Raw genomic sequence first — 14,559 nt, forward strand, 5'->3', positions numbered from 1 at the left:
AGCAGCATCCCCTGATACCTTTAATTCTGTGTTTCCTGCACTTTTGCTTCATTTGCAATTTTAAGAGATTTTCTATAAGAAATAAATTTATTCTATAGCGTAGATCACTAAATTAGCCAGTTTTTACTGCATAACCTTAACCCTTTAATTCTGGAGAACAAACACAGTTGCACTACAACAAATCAAACAAGAAAGGATTTAATCTGTTCGCATCCTTTAGTGTGCAGTGAGAAAGATATCAAATACCTCTGTATTTTTGTTTAACACACTGGTTTGAGTACACTGCCATTTTGTCTATAACTTTTATTTTGATATTTGATTTTGTCCATGTATTTTAAGCAATTCTTTTCAGGTGACTTCTTTGTGCAACCAATACTATTGGCTGCAGTAGCTTCGGGAAGATTTTTTCTTCATTAATGGCTTCTGCTGAATTGTTGGGAGAAGAGAACTCTGTCCCTAGTGGCTCTTAAAACTTCCAGATGCATGGAATGAGATTGCTAATATTATTTTTAGTGAAAAAATGTGGAGTATTATTTTTAATAGCTTTATGCAAGCATCAACTGCTTGAACTATAGAGCTGAATCTGAAGCTCCATGAGCCGTTCCTCAGCCCTCAAAATGTAGTTTGTGTATGTGGGTCTTCAAAACTAGCAAACATCTTCCATGAGCTTGTCCAGCCAAGCCACAGTGAAACAGTAAATACAGAAACCCCATTTGTGTGGGCTCTCCATACGTGAAAGTGCACTCCAAACAGGATCACATTTCAAAGATAAGTCGACCTGCTCAAGTCTTTGTAGTCATCTGAAAGCAAAAGGGTTGTGTGCTTTTTCAAAGCATTTGTTTTACCTCGGGGTAGGTGGTGGGGAGTGTCAAGCAGCCTGGCAGCCTCCTTGCTGGCAGAGGAATGCAGAAGAGAAGAGGGACCATCCAGTGGGTATTTGCCACCTCACTGATGGCTCTGGGCAGGACTCTGAGTATTAATGCTATCAAAATTCCTTAGAAATATCTTGGTTTATAAGCATGAAACTCATATCAAAAAGCACAATATCAGTAGGGGTGCTTAGCAGCCCTGTCTTTGGTACCTTCAAGTGTTACTAGTACTTAGAATTGCCCAATTATGACCATGCAGACCAGAGATGGGGTTTGTTGCCAGTTCTCCAAGTAAATGGTTGGAGATTGTCTGTGGAATTGTCCCACATCTTTCTCATAGCTGTGAAATGACAGGTCACCCGTGTGTGTAAGTGACCCAAAGTATATCTGTGATTTCCATAAACCTAGACAGCAAGGCAGCCTGTAGGAAAGAGGCAGACTGTGAAGCAGAGTGATAGCTTCAAAGTAAAGCAGCATTCTTCATCGGTTGTAGAAAACAGTGCTAATGCACGATGCCTTATCACTGCCACATGATGCAAGCCAGATTTGACCATAAGTGCCTGGCTTTTTCAGCCTGTCTCACAAAGGAATTCCAGGGAAGGAACAGTGGGATATGGTTTAACATTTTCCAAATATGTTTTCAAAAATGCAGATGAGCATCTATCAAACCGATGATACAGATGAAGGATCTGGAGCCATTACATCAAAGATTCATCACTTTCCTATAAAAGTAATTTGGCAGCATGCCACTACTAGCAAGTGAATCTCTTCCTCCTTACTACACAATGACAATATATCTTTGGCCATCATTGTTCCCTCCTGAGGTTGTTGCTACTATCTGTAATTTCCATAAAGTTTCCATGCTAACAATGCTCACACTTCCATTACTAGTCAGTGCACACCTCCAGAAAGCAAAATATCTTACACAAATGTTTTGTGCATGCCCATTCCATGGCTTTTTTAAAATGAATTAATACAGCTAAGACATATTTTAGCAGAGGCTGAAGTCTCTCATTTAGATCTGCTAATCTAGTCTACCATTGTAAATATTCTTCTTTATGTTATGCAGAGTGCTCATATTTGGCAACACATTTCACTGCTTGGCTTTTTACTTTAAGAATTATCAAACTTGTGTAATAGGTTGTATATATTATTTGTTTCTAACATGATTTATTGAGTTGTATTAAATGGAAAATACATACAGATGCCAGAGGTCATCTCTGCTCAAGTATTTAATAAAGTATGGTAGAAAAAAAGAGGTTATTCAGAAAATTGGGGATGGTTTTTCAGGGTTCTTTTTTGGTTTTCTTCTGGTGGTCGTTTCCCCCCAACTCCTTCATTCTTCTGTGTCATCAGTCACTGGAGTGTATCAAATGCTAATGTCTGCATTTCCATCTATGCCTGTCTGAAGTATTCAATCATTTTCTGTTATGCCACCTTTATAAGGGAAATATGCACGTCTACTTGTTTGGTTTTGGCAGATGTCTTCCATTTTCCTTGTCACATGTCAAAACTGGTTATGATTAAATTGATTTTCCTCCGTTAAGAATTCAATTTTTTTCAATTATGTTTTCATCTTTCTGGAGGCTGCTTCCATTATAAAGACTGGACATGGACCCGTGTGGAACCAGCTCCAGGAAACTAGTGATAGACCGTCTGTATTGTAGCTATATGTGCATTAAGAGCATGCTTCCGTCATGAGATGGTTTAGCGATGGGGAACAGTGTTGCCTGTCCCAGCTGTTCTGGCACTTGGTATGCTAACACATTAGGGATGTTAATACACTGCAGATTTAGAAGTGGCAAGCCTGGGTTTCCATTTTCCTGCCAGAGGCAGTGGCTTCTCTTTGCAGGTTCTGCTGTTTGGCTGGGCTTGTGTTAAAGGGACCTGAAAAAGTGGTTGATTTGTCCCGATGAGTTGGTGGAGAGGGCAGCTGAAGGAATCATTGCACAGACTCTGCTCAGGGAGGGTGCCTGTTTGTTAGGGACAAGAAGGATCTCAGGGGTGGAAATGATTGATCTGCTGCCAAGGGAATAATTGCATGGACTTGAGCCCTTGTCCAGTACTCCTGAGGTGAAAGACTTCTTCCTCTGTAAAGAATCCTGCAGAAAGTGCCGGTCCTAAGCATCAGTGCTATTTTTACATTAATGTCTCAGGAAATATTAATGTTGGTAAAGATCGTGCTGGTGCTGGTGCTCATAAAAATATACTTGAGGTTTCAACGCACCCTGGTTTACTTATCCTGCTTGGTTTGGAAAAGCATTTAGTAATTAAGTTAAAATAATTAAATCGGACATTCTGGGCACAGGATGGATTTCAGGCATTCTTTTTTCCCCTCAAGGTTACAAAGTGTTATTCTTGCATTAGCATCTTGGAGTATGTTAAGCAGAGATTTTGGGGAAGTTATAAACAAAAGTTCAGCTAAGGTGGAGGAAGAAGACTCGATGTCTTGGCGCAGAGATTGCCTGATATGCTTACAGCTAGTGGCATCCAACTTCTTTGCAACAAGAGCATATATAAAGTGTCATTGAAAGTGCAAATTCACACGATTCTGTAATTCTCATTCAGTTTAATAGAAAGTATTCCAAAATGTCATTTCAAAAACTAATGGCACCGTGTCCAAGATGAGTATGGAGCATTACAGTGAACCACTTCGCCAGGTTCACTGCGGCATCCGAGTATTAACTCTGGCAGAGGACACCTCAGAAAAGGCAATCAGTTTTATTCCACACTTAGTAGAAGGCGGCTTCATTCAGATAAAGATAATATCTGCCCTTCCCCTTGAGGGAGATACTCAACACCTTGCAAAACCAGCCTTGACCTTAACGCAGCAATGCCAGTCACCATTTCCTTTGCAGGTTGTTCTGCGCACAGGCAGGGTACAACAAAACGACCACACACTTCTTGTGCAGCATGTGCAGTTTATTAAACAAGAACACTAAAGTTAATAAGCACACTAAAGGAAATGAGCACACTAATGTGAATTGGGTATATATATATAGTAAATAAGTACAATAAAGCAAATCAGATATATGTATTTTATATATATGTAAGTACAGAGGAAAATGAGCAATGCGTCTACTCATTACTGCATAAACAGAACAGAGGCCAAGAAGAAATACATTACAAATTATCACTGAATCAGTATTCAGCCCCACACTTCAAGATGGGAAGTCCTGTTGTAGCCGATGCTGGGAGTCTGAGGTAATTGGGCAAAATCCTGTGTGGCGCATCTACCCATAGGTGAGGCTTCAGATTCAGCTAAAAGAGGCTCCTGCTTTTATACCCTTAGAAAAACAAGGCTTTATGCCAGATCTCTGATTGTTTACTCGTGGGGCCATGCAGTTTCTCATGATCTCACTGTTGTCCACGCTGGGAGCATTGGCCAGGCGCCCTGGTGTGGCCAAGTATGAAGGTCATAGAACAGCTGTACACCTCTGTTTTCCTGTCTTTTTTCTAACAGACAGTTGCTACGATCACAAACATATACTCTACCAAATGCACTTTGATAGAAACATACTTTGTTATGTCTCTTAGTCATGAGAGGGAATCAGCTGTCAGCTAGGTTGCCATTCATTACACAGGTCCACAAAACAGCTCAGAGTGAGAGGGCTGCCCAGTCTTCCTGCATCCCAGTGCCAGGGCAGTGAATGGCTGGTAGGCATGCTGTGTGCCCAAGCCTTGTATTACTCAAACCTTGCTACGCTAGCCCATAGAAACCTACACAGTTTATGGGCATCTGTTAGAAACCCATCTATGCTTGGCTTTCCAAACCTTTTTGGGTTTATTTGCTTTAAACATATTGTTGGGTACTGCTGTAACCTTGAACTGATTAAATCTGAAATAAAATCTGAAATAAAATCTGAAATAAAACCTGAACTAAATATTGAACTGTATGCGTGCAGAATCTTCCTTTCTTGTCTCCAGAAGTATTTGTTTAGCCTTTCTTTGAGCTTCCTTTACCTTTTTTGAATTGATACTATTTCTCATAGTTGAACTTCATCATTGCTGCTGATTTAGGGCCTTACTGCAGTTAACATGTTCATTCACACAGGATTTCCCTTATTTGTTTCCCTTTTCTGAACTTTTTGCCATAATTACAGTAAATGATGTCTTTGATTGCATGTTGAGAGGGCAGAAATGCTGTGCCAGCAGCCATTTTTTATTCTTTGCCACTGCTACTATTCTTTTGCTGACTCTCAAGAGTAATAAGATCTATGCACTCTACTAATTTTCTTGCATACTTAGCTGCAATTGCAACCTTCAGTAATTATTATTTCATTAACTCCAAGGTATTGCATGAATAATGTAGAATTAAAAAATGGAAGAAAGGTCAAAACAAGGTAATTTTTAAATTTCAAGTCCATAAGCATTGGATTGGATTTTTGTATAAGGCATTAATAGGATGGGGACACTAAGTAGTCTGCTTAATTGCAGAAGTATCAGAGGTGTGTAGTAAAAGAGAGGCTTGCACTTAGCTGGGGATTAAACTTGTTTTCGTAGCTTTTCATGAGACTTTCTTAAAGCCTTGAACGAGACCCTTTTCCAACCTTGAAATCTTAATTCTGCTTTAGCTCTTCTAGGTGCTTGCAGTTAGCAGAAGTTGACTAAATGTCATTTCTTTGATAAACATATGGACTAATTCTGGCAGAAAAGAAGTTTGTGTATATCTGCATATCTGCCTATAGATGAGTAGGTCTGCTCTGGGAATGTGAACATGAGCAGTAAACGTTTGTGACTGTGTATTAGTGTGAAGGCAACAGAAAGACTGGCTTTTAATAAATGACAGTTTCTGGGTTTCTTTTGCAGTGGATGGCTGCATACACAGAGCTGCTGGGCCCTGCTTAGTTGCTGAATGCCGCAACCTGAGTGGCTGTGAGACTGGACAAGCCAAAATCACGTGTGGATACGACCTACCTGCAAAATGTAAGTCAAGGCTTTCTCATCTTGCTCTAAGCACGTGGAGTTGGTATGCAGGCTTTATTTCCCTGTAGTCTAATTCAACAAGGTATTCATTTTACAAAATTAGCAGTGGGACTTAATTAAGGATGTTCTGTAATAATGTCTTCCCCTCAAAGCAATTCAGGCTTTTCTAAATGATTATTTCACCTATGTTACCCAATGAAAACCTACATGTCTCTAAAACATAAAGCATCTTTCATGTTTATTTTTCGTAAGCCAAAACGTCTCATTTCATATGCATAATAAAAGATGGGAAATGCTTTATGAAGTATGAACAAAATATACGTTACCATATTTAAGTTCCACGGAGAGAGTTTTGGGAAATGTTGCATATTTCATGTTCTTCATGCAGATTCCTTGATTATGAATACTTTGAGAGCCGAGGAGATCAAAGTGATGTATTGTGTTTTCAGCTGCTACGTAGAGGCTGATTGGCAATTACTGGGAAGGCATCTGTCACACTTTAGCTTTTGACAGCGTGCAGCTCGGTACCGGAATGTTTTTGCACTTTGAAAGTGGAATTGTCATAATTCCCATCCTATTCAAAATAGGAAGTTGGCTATTTGACCTTGTTGTGTAGATGTTGAGCTTGTCTTGGAAAAAAATTAACATGCTGACAGCACATTGCTCGGCCAATCCGTTATGTACGAACGAACAGTAGGAAACCTCTGCAAGTTAGGATCTTACAGAATAGTATGTTAAGATGTGATGAGACACATACCAGAAAAGCATAACAAACAGCAGAGAACTGGAATTCAAGCTCTTGCTTTTTATTTGCAGTCTGCACTACGAACATCGCTCATTCAAAAGTATTTAGATCCGTTTTCTCAATTTGCTCTACACATTTTTTGGGTAAAGTCAAATGCCTGCTGCAGTAGTAGGTGGCTTTTTAGGTTCCTGTGGCCCTTGGTGCCTTAGGTAAAGAAGAAAGCTGTGTTCCCAGTCATTTGTTGGCACCTTCTATGATGATGATGAGAGCCACCAATTATTTCCTTGACAGTGCTAATTGCTATGTATGGGAAAACTTTGCCATATTTCATACAGAGCTTCACCACATATTAATGGTTATTTATGAAAAGTGATTTGGGCTAGAGGTCAGGGAGGTTGAGGAAGATTCAATGTCATAGTTATGTTGGGTTTGTATATGGCCAAAAACTTTAGCAGAGTCCTGTAAAAGGGTAGCATTGTTAGATAACACATTGTCGTTTACTCTGCTGGGCATTTTTGATGTTTAATTCTACCCCTTCAACAAAAAAAAATATCTTGGAAGGGACAGCAAAGCTGCTTATCCATAGGGGCATAATTCCTTCCGTGTGTTTTAATGAGAGAAATGAAATACAAGGCATTAAAGCAATGAACACTGAACTGTGTTAGAAAGAGAAAGGGTCATGTCTGAGGCATGGCCTCCTTTTAAATTTTATAGTAGTTTAATGGGTCTTGCTTAAGTTAGATGTGTAGAACAGGATCCTGTCTGAAGACTATGGGGATGTTTTTTGTTTTGTGCTTTATGTAGGAATAATAAAACAATGAGAAAACCCATTATCACTAGCAGTTGGAAATAAAACCTGTGACCAGACATAGAGGAAAGTCAATATTCTGCTTAATCAATATGCCTAAAAATTGAAATTGCATCAAAGACATGTCTATTTGGATTTGATCATGCATCAACATGGTGGTGGTGGGGGGAAGGACACATTAGCTGACAGGTATGGAGAGGTTAGCGTACAGTTTGCATGCAAAAGCTGAGAACTGGATCCTCTTGATTTCTTAGATCTTTTCCTTAAAACATCATTGTGTTCACCGACTGTTGTTTTCTTTTACTTTTCCCTTTAGAAGCTTTTGGTTGTAGGCTCATTAAATTGTTTTACCTTTTAGACCCTTCATCTGGAAGTGATCAAACAACCAAGACTCTGTTTTCCTCTTTTAAAAGCTATAGAGGCACTGGTTATCTTTGGTCACTCTGTGTCACTTTGTCACAGCAGTATAATTTAACCGTGGAAACTATTTTACATCTGAGTTGTGTGATGAGAGCAGCAACATGATGGGAGGTCTGGACTTTCCCATCCAGTTGCTCTGTGATGGAGTTTTGTGTGTCAGCAGTTTGTTGAAGGTTATAGGTGAATGGATAACTGCCAGCTTTCACAATGAATTTGCTTTTTACTTATCTGTTTGTATTTAGGAGACCAGCTACAATAACCCATTAACAGTTTGAGTAATGCAATGATTATTTGGTTGTCTGCCCTTCTCGTGATTGTAGTTGGATGAATAATGATAGTAAATGGGAAGTGTATTTCCTAGCATGATGATTTATTATTTTTTTTGTTGTTATTTAACTGAATTGCACAATGTTACAATTGCATTTCCTTCCCCTGGGATTTTCCTATCTCTAGTTCTTCATCCTGAAATGCTTTCCTTGGAAGCAGTTTGCTGAAATCAGCAAAGCTGCTCTGGGATGGAGCTGCCTGCATGTGTACTGTACGAAGCAGGGCTTGGGCTTAAGCTGAGGATTCCATGTTAAAGAAGATTTAGTATTCAAAGATCATGCAGCATATTGCTTTGTTTTCTAGACTTCTTGGAGGAAGCTGGAATTAAATTTGGCCCTTGAAGGGAAGGTGTGCTTTGTCAGGAAGCTGGCAGTTGATAAATAAAAAACACTGGCAATCTCCTTTATGATCTATGTATTTTTATTGACTACTTTGCTGTATTTACTTAAGTTAAATAAGAACAGGTCTGAGAACCAATTGCTTTGCAGAGTAAGATTGAAAAGTAGTGTCTGAGTGAAAAAAGCAAAGATTTAGGGTCTGGGCTGGCTTTCCATGATTTGTTCTTGTTGCAGCTGAGTCGGAGCAATTTGTGAAATATACAAACAACAGTGTTTGGGGAGAAAATACATAAAGTAGTTCATTTTTTTCTTCATCGTTTTATTCTAATAGTGTGAACAGAGCAAGATTACCATGTGTATAGCCTAGAGATGGTGCTATATGAATTTTCCAAGATACATATTTTTGAATGCCAAAAAATAGCCTGTGTGAAAATAGAAAGGAAATCAAACTGAGTTTTCTAATTACCAGTTAATGTAACATTCAGTACAGTTTTACAGAAGTCAGTGTAATCACCATCTGCCTTCTGTGCTTTAAAGGCCTACACAAAGCTCCCCCAAATGCCAACTGAGTTATTTGGTGAATACATAATTTGGTTGATGTCATCTATTGTTGTTTTTCAGTGTACACCTAAGCCCAAGTTTTCATTGCTCTTTGGAGGGCTGGAAAAGGCAGTGCTTTTTACTCTCAGATGTTTTCCTTTAATGCTCTCCCAGAGCCATCATCAATTACTTAACTTCTGTGCTTCCTATTGTTGTTCCTTGTAAAGGAAGGTTCATTCTAAATATTGTACAACTGGTCTTCAAACATTGAGCAGTACTCTGATACTGTCATGCTTTAAATAACAGATAAACTGTGTCTGTTTAAATGCTGTACAAATGCTTGTTTTCTTTCTCATTTGATTAATAGTCTCAGTTGGCTCTACTGGCAGAAAATGGTCTGAATGTAAATTGTGTTTATGGCTGGAACCAAGGGTCCATAACAGCCTCATGGCTTGTTATCTGCTTGCAGAGGTTCACTATAAAAAAAGACCCTGTCAGAACACATTAGAAAATACAGTCCCATTCTGCAGGGTATTTAATGGACTTAAATCCAGTTGAAGATGTGGTGACAGCATCCAGCACAGGTAAGTGGTGCCCCAGCCTTGGCAGGAAAGGACCCGCAAACTAACTTTTTTCTATTGTTACTATTTCTAGTAATAGTTTATTTCTTGTTCTGAAAAATGTTTGAGAATAAAACCCCTAAACCTAGGAAAATAAAATCTTATCTCCTCTAATATGGGAAAGAGCCAACCATGGGTAAATTAAATCTGAAAGGCGGACTTTCAGTGGCGGTACCTTGCTGGAAATGCTAGGCAGTTTCTAATACATTGTTTTATGTTGTTAATAAATCTGTAATATATGGAATAAAGTTTTCTGTTTGTTTGATATTTTTAGTGCTTCAAGCAATATCCTTTAGGAAATAGCATATATAACATAGTCTTCTGGTCCAAAGTGACTGTGTAGATCAGTCTGGAGCCATAATGTGAATGTGCTCTCAAAGACAGTTCCTGCTGTGAAATAAGTAGTTAGGAGGAGTGCTAGTATTAAGCACAGTAGGAGGAATCAGCCTTTAAATTTGTTTAATCAGATTAAAAAGTGGAGATTAAAAAGTAGAGATTAAAAAGCGTGCTTCCATTATATACACATAATTTTCTGTATTTAAAAGATGACTATTTGGAGGGTGTTAGTTTAAAGTGAGGCTGTAAGGGTAGTGATTTTAAATCTCTCCTTTATTTTCTTGGAGATTGCTTGCAGAGCTGTAATTAAAAGGTTGATTATGCAGAACTGGAACTCCAAACCTCGACTCCAGTGCACCAAAACTGATCAGTTGGAAAAATGGGGCGTAATACTCAAGTGTATGATGTGAATTTCCAGGATTCAACAAAGAACTTTCTTTGTTTCCTTACTTTCAAAACTGCGGTTGGTATAATAATGCATAAACTTTGTTTCAAGCAATTTAGGTTTCTGATATGTGAGACTCAAACAGATACTTCCTTCTGCATGGGTCTCATGTGCAGAAGAACATTATCTTTGCATGATTGTTCAGTTTGCTACCTCCCTATTTGCTTTGGGAAGAGGCAAGTCTGTAAATTGGAAAGGTGGGCATTAGAAATGAGCAGTATGTGAATAAGAGAGGATAGCTTACAGGATTGCTTACACACTTGGCTACTTAGTCCCAGTTGGTCAGGGTCCCTGATCTTCTCCCACAATTGCTTTTAAGTGTTAAAAGTAAAAACTTCAAGTGAGAAGTGGAAAAGATGCATAACTAGACTGGAGTTTGATGCAATTTCAGTTGAAAAAGGTTGCTGATAAGCATAGGGAGACACAATCTTTAATATAATTGAAGCTTCATAAATGCTTTGTTAGTTTTCCAGGAGGAATGTCTCTATACTCTTTGTCTTAGCTGGGTAACATCATGTTATTGTCACTATTGTGCCCAAATGGCGTGACGCCGATGGGAAAAAGATGGAAAAAGCCAGAAAAAGCTCTAAATGGGGATTTCCTGAATCAGCACTGAGCTGTAGCAGCTCATTTCAATCCCTTTTTTTTTTTTTGTATTTCTGAAATCTTTAGCATTGCTTCCATATTTAAATTTCAAATGAAGCAAAGCAAGTTAATATTAATCAAAGGTCCGTGACCCCTTGTTCTTCAGTGATACTTTTGTTGTTGAGATTTCTTTGGGAAAAGGATTTTTTTCTGGTTAACAAAACCACTTACTACGTATCTGTGTGTTTGTCTCCTGAGTTGTGTCAAGGTTTCATATGGGGTTTTTATAAGCTCAATTTATGTATTTTATGGCTATTTTGAAAATAAATGGAGTGATGTCTTTACTGTGTTTTAATTTGGTCTAATTGTCTCCAGTCATCTTAATGACCTGCTGTATTCACCATTAACAATAGCATACATTGCATACGCTGTAAATGTGTTGGAAAGGAAATATTACTGATTACTTCTTTGGTCCTAAAACCTGCTTAGATTTTAGAGAGGGTTTTATGGTATACTGTAAAGCTTTATAGCTTGTCTCTCCTTTATACACAACCCCCTCTCTATACACACAGAAGGGGAGAAGGTAGGACTCACGGGCAATGATGGGGAATGCATTTATCAACTTCAACTAAACAAGTTCAAACATCTTCTCTTCCAAGTCTGCTCAGGGTCTGTCATCAGTTTGGGTAGAAAAGGACAAGTGCTGTAGCTACCAGTTGAAATGTGGGATTATGAATCAGCAGGACTCTTCCTTCATGACAGTAGATGGTCTTTGTCCTTGGATTCGAGCCTAGCTCATGTACATTTTTTAATGGATAGATTCTTGAAAACTTAATTTGTGAATGGACCAGAGTGTGCATTTGTCAGTGCTCTCTGTAGTGTCATGCTATGGTTAACTTATGGTATGTACTGCTGGAAACCATCATTTCACATCAGATAGTTCAGTTAACAAATGTATGCGTTGTGGCTAAAGGGAATGCTTTACTATTGATCCTCACTGCTAAATCTAAATCCTCCTCTTCTGGGCACCACTTGATACAATCTGGTCATTTAACACTGAACTCCATCCAGGTCTGTAGTGGGCATGGACATAATTAAGTGGAGGACTGAACCATTTGCTCAGTAATTGGGTCCACCATTGGCTTGCAGTGTGTGCGTTAATACAGTGTAGTGTCAGGTGGTAGAAACTTGATGCCACAAATTTCCCTCCCTGGCCTGTTTCCTGTAAATCTGGGCATCTACAGCTTCTGTAAAGGTCTAATTCTTGGTGTTACTGAAAGCAGTTAGAGAATGGAGTTTGCAGTGCAGTGTGCCAGTGACTGCTGCTCATGCTGTTCAGTACCGCTGTTCCCTGGCGTCAGCATCCAGTGAGCTGGGGTTCACTCTCTGGATACCCCGTTGATGAAACAGAGAGTAAGTTACAAGGCGTAAACACTTTCCTAGTGCTTAATTTATGTGCAAGGTGCTATTTAAAATGTCTCCTGATTCAGTGAAAAACAATTTCCACTGCAATATTCCTTTCCACACTGGCAGTGTATAGTCATTCCTCAGGCATGCTGGCACTGGAGCAGGGCGTTGTGCCCTTAAGGCTGATATATTTTATTTCCTCCATACTTGGATGTAGTTGGTTCTTTTTACTCAAATAATAATAATAAAAAATACAAAGTCTAAAGCATAGCATGAAAATAAACAGAATTCTGGTTGCTACAGTCAGCTGAAAAGGAGAAGGGGTTATAATGGGTTATAATGGAGATGTTTATGCTCCTTTAAGCAGTGGTTGCTGCTGCTCCCACTCTGATACCTTCCCTCAGTAGCCGAAGCCTATGCTGCGTGCTTGAAAAATTAATCTTTGATGCATGAGATTTTGTCTGCCTGAATTTTGCTTGTCTCATTTTAAATGGTGATAGAAATTGCTTACTGTAGTAAAACACAACATTAACCTCATAGTGGGTTGGCACTTTGTGATTTATGCGGGTTTGGTCTCTGAAAAATATGCAGCCTGTCTCCCAAACCTGGATTTAGCTTATAAAATATGTTGTCACAGGCTTGGGGCTTGAATTGGAACACTGACTGCTGATCCTCCATCTCCCTAGGGTAGGAAAAAGGTTTAAAATTGTAGCCTCTAGGAGGCCATTAACTTCATATCATTTCTTTAGATTAATAATAATTATGTTATTGTAGCTGGAATGCTTTAAAAACAGTACAGCCTAATTTTCTTTCTTGCAAGCAAAGTATAGGGTTCCTTTTTGCGCTGAATCTGCGTATTCCTCAGCCAAAAATACAACAAATTATTTGCAAATGGAAATAATCAGATTGTAGGTAATAAATAAGGACACAGCTATTTTCATTCGACTATTCTGAAGTAAAGCAAGAGGAATAATACAGATGTGAAAGGAGCTGTTTTGAGTTGCCTTCACTCGCCCACAAAGCTCGCTCCTTACTTAAGGTTTAAAACTGCTAATTTTGTGTTTATTTATTCTGATTATATTTTTCCCAGATGAAAGCTGGGGACTATTCTGAGTTATTTACCTGTACTCTAATTCCTTTAGACCACTCTAAGAAAGGGGTGGGATGGGAAGGTTCTGTAAAATGGTTTTATAAAGATCTTTGTTTCGCTGAGCAGAGGAATCTTGAGGCCGTCGCACATAAACCGAGTGCACAGACCAAAACATGCTTTTTGGTGAAACATTTCTCTTCAGGGAGAAGACATCAGGTGTGGTACTGCAGGGCCCAAATAATGTTTTAATTGCTGTAAGAAAGAATCGAAATACTGATTAACCAGACAGTAATAGTAAAAAAAAAAAAAGGTATTATTTTACATGCTGAAGATGCTGTTTCACCACTGGTGAAAAACCACCATCATCCACCACGTTTTGCCTTCAAGTATCAAAATCACACATTTTTTGGTGGTGTTGTGCAAAACTGGAAATATATAAGGAATTAGGGGTTTTTTTTCATTTCTTTTTGGATTTCTCTGATTCTTTCCTTCTGTTTTTTTGGTATTTGTGATTTTTCAGTAATGTTTATGAAGATTCTTGAGTTACCAGCAGTGCTCTTGTACAAACCCAAATGATAAGAGGGGATACATTTACATTACTTCATATCTGTAGCTATACATCCATTTATCTATATGTGTGTCTATATTTTTTCTGTGCCTGCTAGTCGTTATTATTTACACCGCTGCGGGACTTGCAAATGTTCTACCGCTTAATCTCTTCTGGATAGATGTCAGTGTCTTTCAGGTTAATTAGATGATAAGAAAAAATAGTTTCTGGATGAGATGATTTTTGGCCAGTGCTCAGGGATGAAACATTAGTTTTTAGTGGTTGCAGCATGGGGCTCTTGGCTTGCTGGATTAGGGCTAAAGTTTCCCTATAGGGAATGCAGAGGAACTTGGAAATGCATCATCTACAGAGCACAGCATTCACTCTGATCTGGGCTTTGCACCTTTCGGTGTGGCTTTGAATGTTAACAAAACAACAGACGCTAACAAAAAGCCCCAGCAGTACTCTGACTGATGAGAGTTCTAGGAGCATGTTTAGGAGGCCAGTGTACTAAAGCAAGATACAGTACTTCCAGTGTAAACTTTTTTATAGCTGT

General features: G+C 38.8%; 1 protein-coding gene across 6 annotated transcripts in view; it reads left to right on the plus strand.

Annotated features, from left to right (window-relative positions):
• The window catches only part of MACROD2 (mono-ADP ribosylhydrolase 2), an 895,555-nt gene that overhangs the window by 268,286 nt on the left and 612,710 nt on the right, over positions 1-14,559 (plus strand). For all 6 annotated transcript variants that reach the window (XM_062610811.1, XM_062610792.1, XM_062610793.1 and 3 more), the window contains one exon: positions 5,679-5,795. In XM_062610811.1, the coding sequence (XP_062466795.1) occupies positions 5,679-5,795 (117 nt within the window). The remainder of the gene's footprint in view (positions 1-5,678; positions 5,796-14,559) is intronic.

Source organism: Pezoporus occidentalis, unplaced genomic scaffold (assembly GCF_034315485.1).
Source record: "Pezoporus occidentalis ecotype Australia unplaced genomic scaffold, CSIRO_AGI_Poc_V1 ctg10, whole genome shotgun sequence".
Lineage (NCBI taxonomy): Eukaryota > Metazoa > Chordata > Aves > Psittaciformes > Psittacidae > Pezoporus > Pezoporus occidentalis.